The sequence below is a fragment of the Crocodylus siamensis genome, chromosome 4, assembly GCF_052110815.1.
Source record: "Crocodylus siamensis isolate JL-2025a chromosome 4, ASM5211081v1, whole genome shotgun sequence".
NCBI lineage: Eukaryota > Metazoa > Chordata > Crocodylia > Crocodylidae > Crocodylus > Crocodylus siamensis.
The window spans coordinates 102,986,616-102,995,402 of NC_143398.1; the positions used below are offsets into that span (position 1 = coordinate 102,986,616).

Sequence of the window (8,787 nt, forward strand, 5' to 3'; positions counted from 1 at the left end):
GCTAGCTGGGCTCTGCGCCCCACTGCCATTGCCCAGGGAGCCATGTGATGCCATGATATGCCTCCTGTTGCTTGGCAGGCAAGAGATGCAGTGCAGTCAGTGTATAACTCCTGGGGCAAAGGCAGTGGGGCACAGAGCCCCAGCCCAGAGCGGCAGCCTGCCTCTGCCCCATGCACATGCCTCTCCCGGTGGTGTACACAGTGGTAGGAGCCCCTCTGTGCCCCTGGATGAGCCACCCATGGCTCTGTCCCACAACCTGTCCCAGCCTCAGGGCTCCATTCACCCTAGCCCCTGCCCCTGCCTCTGCTCCACTCCCTCCCTCACCATGGGGGTCTTCACGTGCCCCCCCCACACCCTTCCTCTTCATAGACTTGCCCGCTGGGTGCTGCTCCACATGAAACTGGGCTGCATTCAGGGCTGCCTGCAGCTGTATGTCTGTGCCTATGCATGGCCCTCCCCCCAGCCCCACTGCAGCCACCCGGAACCTGTGCCTGCATTTCCCTGCAGTCCTCTGCACTGCCACTGCTGCCCTGCAGGGTGGCCCAGAGGTGGCAGTGATGGTGGCGGAGTGGAGCCTGGGCATGGGCTTCAAAACCACATTTGCGATTAATGTGTTTAAAAACAAATAACATGAACAGCAATTAACACAGTAATTGTGCATGTTAACCATGATTAGTTGACAGCCTTAGTTTTCATATACATTTTTTCATGTAAAAGATGAGATTTTTCCCACTTGCAGTCAAAAAGCATCTTTTCTTGCAGTCAAAAAGCATCGTGGCAGTCTTTTCTAGTATAGTACTGCACTGTACCCTACTATAATGTACTTGCCATTTTATTATCTGTAATATGAATACTCCACAGTTCCTTTTAATTTCATAAATCTAAACTAGCATAAAGGAAGTTGGACAAAGATTATTAACTTAGCATGGGACATCACTAATTAATTTTGAAACTCCATTTTTTTTTTTAGTATTTGTCTCATAGGATTTTTGGATACTGGATTAATGAATGACAAATTAAATATGGGAGCTCCATGCCCCAAGATATGCCTGGTTGTAATGAAAGCAGGACAAACCATCTCTTGGCAAAAGATAAATTGTATGAAAAATGCAGTTTCAAGGGGACCAAGGGCATTGGATTTAATTTGGCAGTTTATTTGGCAGAGAAGGCCAGGATGGGGGAGATTTAAAAAAAATTCATATGATTTTGTTTGACATTCTATATAAATGTTTGAACTTTTTGTTTTAATTAATGTGACATTTTAATTTTGATAAGGACCTATTTTAAAAAAATAAAACATCAATGAAGTTATATAGCTTAGGAAAAAAAACAAAAAAAATTTTCATTTGGTTCAAAAAATGTTTCATTTGCCCCAACATGAAATTATTCTTTTTAGATTCACACAATTTAACCCAAATTGATTTTTTTTTTTAAATTCACCAACCAAACTACAAAATCTTATTGCTGCAGTGCTACAGTAACTCCAGAATAGCTAGCTATAGGAGTAATTTTACAATACTTCTTATGACAGTTTGTCTCTATATCATCTATACCAATATTTACATCATTACCAACTGTATTTAAAAGTAACTCTGGATATAAAATAATCTGTGTGGAATCTTCACTCCACAAAAGTCTATGGCACACTTTGAAGGTGGGGGTTAGAAAATGAAAGTAGTTAACAGTATCTGCATTGAACAATTCTGACAGAAGAAATACCTGCAATCTCTTATCCCAGACCCATTTGTAATTTTCATATAACCAGCAGGACAGTCCATTTCAAGGTTTAGAAAACAAGATTGGCATTCAGTTTTCATAGTAACAAGCAGCTTCTCATCACATCTTTTCTTAGCCTGTGAAAAGCACACAGATAGGTTAAAATCTTTAGGGTGGGGTTTTCAACTGTGCTTTGTAAGTATCTTCCCAGTCAATGGTAAATCTTGACCTTAATTCAGACGGTCTGCTTTTTATTACCACACATCCCCATCATTGTTCTGGAGCTAAAATTCACTTTTTCACTTCTGTTAGCTTGCTTCAGGGCTAAAACAGGTCATGGGGCCAGACCACATGGTGTTACCACAATCTTTCCTGCAGGAGAACTTTATAAACTCTGCCAGCTGAATCCCTCTCCTTCCTTCCTGCCATCCATGTTCTGTATCCCTGCTGGGAACATGATAATATTTTTGGCCACTGTTACTAAGTCTGATACCAATATATGCTCAGTTCAGCATGGAAGCCAAAGCCAGACCACTGAGAGAATCTCAGTGAATGGGTCATTAATTATGAAGCTGGCTTCAATTTGCCAAGCAGGCCAGAGAAGTACAGTGCTGGCAGGTACCATCTTCATTCTCTGCTAAACCTAATCATTAGCTATGGAAGCAGATACACGTTTGCTCTGCTAGTATAATGGAGGTTGAGTTCCTTTGTCTCAGGGCTGCTTTCCTGTTATCAGTGCTACTGCTTCTAGCTAATGGACTAAGACCGGAGTTTTCAAACTTACATAAGGGAATAAGGCACCCAAATCACATTCTGGGGTGGTTGGGTAATTAATTCCCTTAGGCACTTTGGAAAAAACAAAACAGCTTCCTTCTCTGAAGAAAGCAATGGGCTATCATAGTGGGGATCAACCCTTTTGGTAGGTAAGTCACAAATTAGCCCCATACCCACCCTGAGTGCTGTTTTGATCACCTTCCTCTACTTGATCTTTGTTATGCTCTCTGCTTCCTGCCCTGTGCTTCCTGCCTGACTGCTGCTCTGCTTTCTGCTTCCTGCCCTGCCTATCACTGTGTTCCCTGCTTCCTTCAGGGTCTGCTGTGACCCACACTGCTGTGCCACTCATGTCGTGCATGCTGCAGGTTGGCCACCCAGGACTATAACATACAGCTTGTGAAACCTGCCCTTAGTTCTTTAGCTCAAATGATAGGCTCCCCCTTCTAGCTTCACAGGTCCCAGATTCCAAACTTGTTGTTAGCTCTGCAGAGTTTATTGTTATTGCAAGAAAATGCAGGGACAAAATGGCAAACAAAAGAGAGAAAATGCTGCTTGAGTTTTTTGTGCAGACGTCTTGGGGTTAATAAATCAGTGGTTCTGTAGACTTAGTAAGAGATTGTCCATAAAACCGCTATATTTGTCACTGAAGTATCATTGATGGATGATAGAAAGCACATTTAAAATTAAAAGATCTTCAATGGACATCTCGTATTACTTTGAATGTACCTCTCCCCTTCTGTCTAACTGGTCCTACTAATTCCCTCAAAATAATCAGTTTTACAATTTATAAACAACAATAAATGCCAGGAAAGTAGTAAAATCTAACATTGCCTTTTCTCATTTAAGCTCATTTAATGGTTATTCATTCTAAACTAATTATTTACTAAATATGGAAAAATGCTTTCCTCTTAGTTTATCTCTAAGTAACAGTTACCAGCTCCTAAGTACCCTTAAGCAGTGCAGTACAATTTCAGTTAACTGCAAGGAAGAGGGTATGATGGAGTCAACTCAGAGATGGGAAAATAAGGTTGAATAATTGCAAGAGCAGTGTGAGGAAATATGAACTGTTTGTTTAAGGCAACTGCACCTGCCCGGTGAACAAGCTCTGTTTAGCAGCATCCATATTGACATGTTTACCCTGAAATAATAATGACGAAAGAAGGAAACATCTAGTTTTATTGATTATAGAGCCAGAAAGGACTTCCTGTATAACACATAACCAAGGACTTCCTTGAATTAATCCCCATTGGAATAAGAACATGCGTCTTTTAGAAAAATGTGCAGTCTTGATTTTAAAATCTGTGGTTGGAGAATCTGCAGCTATTAATAAAACTGTTCCTGATAGTTGTTTATTCTCTCTGTTAAAAATTTGCTCCTAATCTGAATGTATCTACTTTCAAATTCTAGTCATTGCTTGTATTAAAATTTTAACTGCTACAGTTGCTCCCAGACTTTTTGGACCACACACTCCCTTGACATCTCCCAACGTTTTTCACAAACCATCACCTTTACCATTTTTCACCTTTATCATCAAACTTTTAGCTGAAAAAGGCGAGGGCATCGTGTGATTCATGGACCATTCACTATAATTTTGCAGCCTTGAAGCGATCAGCAGATTGGGAACTGCTGGTCTGTAAATTTGTTCTTTCCTCATTATCAGATTTCCTTTCCTCATGCAGGTATTGATAGATTGTGAGAACATTGCAAGAAGGATGCGGACAGGCTTGAAAGGGTGCAGAGAACAGCCACTCACATGATCAAGGGCCTGGGGGATAGGCCTTATGAGAAGAGACTTTAGGACCTGGGTTTGTTCAGTCTGAGTAAAAAGAGGCTGAGGGGTGACTTGATAGCCACCTACAAATATGTCAATGCAGAACACCAGGATCTGGGGAGCAGCTTTTCAGAAAAGCAGACCCTGGGAGGACGAGGACCAATGGGCACAAACTAGTCGGGGAAAAGTTTAGGCTAGATGTACAGAAAAACTTATTTTTTGTAAGGGTATCTAGAATCTGGAACACATTTCCAGCAGAGGTGGTGCAGTCGCCATCCCTGTCAGTGTTCAAGAGGAGGCTGGACAAGCACTTCGTTGAGCTCGTTTGAGCCCATTACCTTCTGCCTATGGCAGGATGATCTTACAGGCTCCTTCCGGTCCTTCTTTCTATGATTTTATGATTACCATGTAACTCAGAGGTGGGCAATTATTTGCGTTGGAGGACCACTTAGGGAGTTTTGGTGAGCTGTTGCTCTGGCCCTGTGCTGTCACAGCCCTACAATTCTGATCCCAAACCTGGCCCTATCCACCCACCCTGCTTCCTGCCTGCTTGCAGCCCCATCCCATCTGCCTGGCTGAGTGCGTCTTGACCTCATAGGTCCCAGGGCAGTCTCCATGGAAAAGCTGGGATCACTGGGCAGTGTCAGCATGGAGCCGGGAGTGACTATCTAGCCATAAAGAGTCAACGAGCTACAAAGTTAGTACTAAAAATATGTAACAACTCTATAGCTGGTTTCTATCCAGCTTTAATTTGAACATGTGTCAGGACCCTAACAGACCACACCTTTCAAATTTTCCTGGTAATCTCATTTAAAACACACTGGCCCTGATTTGTAGTCCAGCTATTAGTCACATGAATGGACTTACGCACCTTGGCTGCTTGCAGTTGTTTTAAAAAAAACAACCCTCCCAAGCAAACATGTTTTAGCATAAACAGCAGTCCATTTGTTTGACTTGGCTCCACAGCATCTGTATAGATCAGGCACTTCAGCTGGGCTTTTTGGGACTTTTATCTAATAGCTGATTCAATCTATATTGACGTTTAAAGTAAAGCACCATTTTGGGGGGGTTTTTTCTAACGTTTGCAAGCAGCCCTAATTTTGAGCCCATTCCGCTCTGCTTGAGTCTATGAAAAAATGCTAATATGCCTATTTCTGTAACAAACCATCATGTTAGCCTTAAGACAGACTAAGTACAGACAATCAAAAAAAAAAGCTGCAGCACGATCAATCACATCTATGCAGGTTTCTTTAAACTGCATAGATTCGACGGTCAGTGAACAGAACTCACGTTCACTCTTTGGTTGGCCAAGGCAACCAGATGCCTACGCTGGCCAGGCCAGAAGGTTGGGGGCACTCCCGCATGCTTCCTGGCTCCGCTGGGCTGTAATTGCCCTAGCCCCACCACCTCACTAGCCCTCTGCCTCTCAGCCATTGAGCAGGGGGCAAGGGAGGAATGGATCCTCTGCCCCAGCCACCCTCCCTCCCTCCTCAGCTGGGGTCAGCACAGTGGGTGGGGAAGCTCCCACCCTGGATTTCCCTTGCAACAGTCCAGCCCTGCCTCTCAGCAACGGGGGAGGCAGATAGAGGGAGTGGATCCCCCCCTTAGGGGTTTCTTCCTCACTATGCAGAGGGAAGGGAGGCAAGGGAGGGAGAGGTAAATGGGGGTATGTTCCCTCACTTGCCCACCCCCTGTGGCTGGTTTGGGGAGCAGAGATTTTGCTGCCTCAGTTCTGTGGCAGCCTGGGGGCTGAGCTACGCAGCTCAGCCACAGCAGACAAGGGGGGGCAGAGGCTGGCCTGCCCACCATGTATGGGGGAGTTAGTGGCAGGGGTATAAGGCAGGAGGGGAGATTGTGACCTAACTTGGGTCGGGAGAGGATCTGGAACAGAAGTTCGATAGACGGGTCTAAACTAAAGTGTTTAAATCTGATACTACATCCATCCGGGTCTATCTTAAACTTGATTCTGCCATTTTGAAACTGGTTTATGTACACTGAACTTCTGTTCTTTTACAGGTTTAGACTGGTTTTTGATCACTGTTACTGATTTATGTGTAATTTCTTTTTCTAGACAGTCTCAAAAAGTGGCGAACAGAAGGAGGATCCTTTTTCTTTTTGCATGAATGATTTTTTCAAGGACTTGAACAGGATGCAATGGAATCACCTTTAAGCCATGGACACATTACATCTGTAGTGCTACAAAAGCCTTTGTAGTACTACAAAAAGTGAGCGTCCACACAGTTGTAGCACCACAAAAATGGTGGATCTGCCATAGAAATATTTCTCTTTCAAAGAGGAACTTTTTTGTAGTGCTACGTTTTGTAGCACCACATGTGATGTGTGGATAGTTACATGTAGCACTTCATGAGTATCAACAATGGGGTGGCAGAGAGGGCTGCTACTGCAATGAGGCAGCTCCAATAGTTGATGCCACTATTGTGTGTGGTAGTGACAGAGTGCTACCTCAAAATGATTTTGCCAATGTTGCAACTGGAAGCAGCTTCTCTATTATCTGTATCTCTCTGAAAGGTTCCCTTGGGGGTGGGGGAATAATGTAGGAGCCGTAGTTTTCTCCCTGGCTGGAGAGCATGCCTTAAGGAGACTTTGTAGTGCCCCAGTTAGGGGGACTCTGCATGTGTGCATACCCACAAACTGCTTCAAGTCTGCAAATACACAACCCATTCAATTATCTGAAAAAAATACACTTAAAACAATGTTCTTATGCAACAAATAAAAGCCAGATATAAAGGACTTCAACATAAAGGACTCAATCCAGCCATGAATTACTCCCATGAATAATCCCATGGATTCAACTATGTAAATTAACACTGAAGGAACAAGAGAGTTCATTTTAAGTGCAGAATGCTTACTAAACGGTTTATTTCAACACTGGTGTTCCTCATGTGTTATGATTTTTAATTCTTGATTTGCAAAGTTGAGCAGAGGAAGTTACTGTAATTGTAAAGTCCATGGGATTTGGTTTTATGTGTAACAGATTCACTTGCAACAGGCAATCTATCATAAAGCAGTAGGATTTGTGGATAGCTGATATTAATTCACTGAAACACATTTTTCCCCATAAAAAATGAAGTTTTGCAAATGGCAAAACAAAAGATGTATTTGTTTAAACCAGGGGTGTCAAACTCAAAGTTGGTCCTGGGCTGGATCTGGACAATGGTCTGTATGTTTGAAACTCCTCGTTTAAACAAATACATCTTTTTGTTGACTAATTCTTATTGTTATGCTTACTTATTATAACTTCAAAAAATATGTGTTGCAAAACGCATTGTAAAATTCTAGAAATCCATGAAATCTGTATTTGCATGATACATGCATCAGTTTTCATAGTCTGCTAATCACAAGGCAAATTTGTTACTTTATTATCATTTTCTACAGTGGCTAAATTCTCTAGGCTGTTTTTTCACTTGTCTAAAATAGCTTTTCTTGCTGGGGAAAAATAAAGCGAGTTGTTTATTGTAGCAAAATGGCTTTCAACTCTTGATATGATGCAAATCTAGTATTTCTGTTGCTCTTGGTTTGTGTGTCAAATATAATCTATTGCCAGTTTCCCTGATGTAGAGGTATCTTTTGCACTGGGCAAACAGTGTGCCAGATTTTAAAGCTGGTATAAAAATTTCACTGATTTCAGTATGGCTATTCTGTGATACACACAGTTGAGGATAGGTATCTATTTATTTAAGAGCAAATAGCACATAATCAATAATAAACAATTCACTGTTTTTCCCCCTAAGATACAATATATGATATGATATACTATCTATATAAAAGTAGTAAAAATAATACAGAACAATTCTGTTATTATTTATATGATTATTTATATTTCATTATCTGGATAAATTGATACAAAATTAAATGCAAGACTTTTCTTACCTGATCTGTGGTTTGTGATGGTGAATACAGGCTCTTTGCAACCAAAGGAAACACCAAGAATAAAATAGCCAGATCTTTTCCCATTATGAAAAGTTGTTGATTTTTTTTTTCTCTTCAGAAAACTTCACTCATGAGTAATAATGTTATGGCAGAAAATGTCCAGAGTTTTGTTAGCTTTCCTACTTTACTGCATTCTTAGGCAAAGACTGAAATGATTCTTCCCTCCTTTTCCTGAAGAAAGCATTGGACTGAAAAACACAGCATATGAAACTTGCCCTCAGACAGGAAAAAAAATCCAAAATGTGGGGCCTTTGCTGGAAGTTTTCACTGCAAAGCTGAATAAACCCTTCTTAACTGAATGACAGGATATCCTGACAGGACTCTGTTCTGCAGATCCCTCTCTCTAAAACTGTTGACAGGACAATTCCAAGGCCACTGAGCAATGGTGACAGAATATTTTGTCTTTTAGGGGGATATGACTTGAGGTTTGGAGTAACTGTTGTTATCATCATGCTTAACTTGAACGAAGTTAGACAGTGAAAAGACTTCATGGATATGGACTTATCAGGTCTTGAAATGAAGGGTGTTTCTACGAAACGTAGTTCTGAAAACAGAATTATCTAAAGAGGCCAAAA

At 41.6% G+C, this 8,787-nt stretch overlaps 1 protein-coding gene across 1 annotated transcript in view; it reads right to left on the reverse strand.

Moving 5' to 3' along the window:
- Positions 1 to 8,463, reverse strand: part of STAB2 (stabilin 2) — a 138,273-nt gene extending 129,810 nt beyond the window's left edge. The window contains exons 1-2 of the mRNA XM_090043223.1: positions 8,153 to 8,463; positions 1,720 to 1,853 (exon numbers count right to left, since the gene is read on the reverse strand). Of these exons, the coding sequence (XP_089899349.1) occupies positions 1,720 to 1,853; positions 8,153 to 8,236 (218 nt within the window). The 5' untranslated portion in view covers positions 8,237 to 8,463. The remainder of the gene's footprint in view (positions 1 to 1,719; positions 1,854 to 8,152) is intronic.
- Between the last annotated feature and the right edge of the window lie 324 nt (positions 8,464 to 8,787).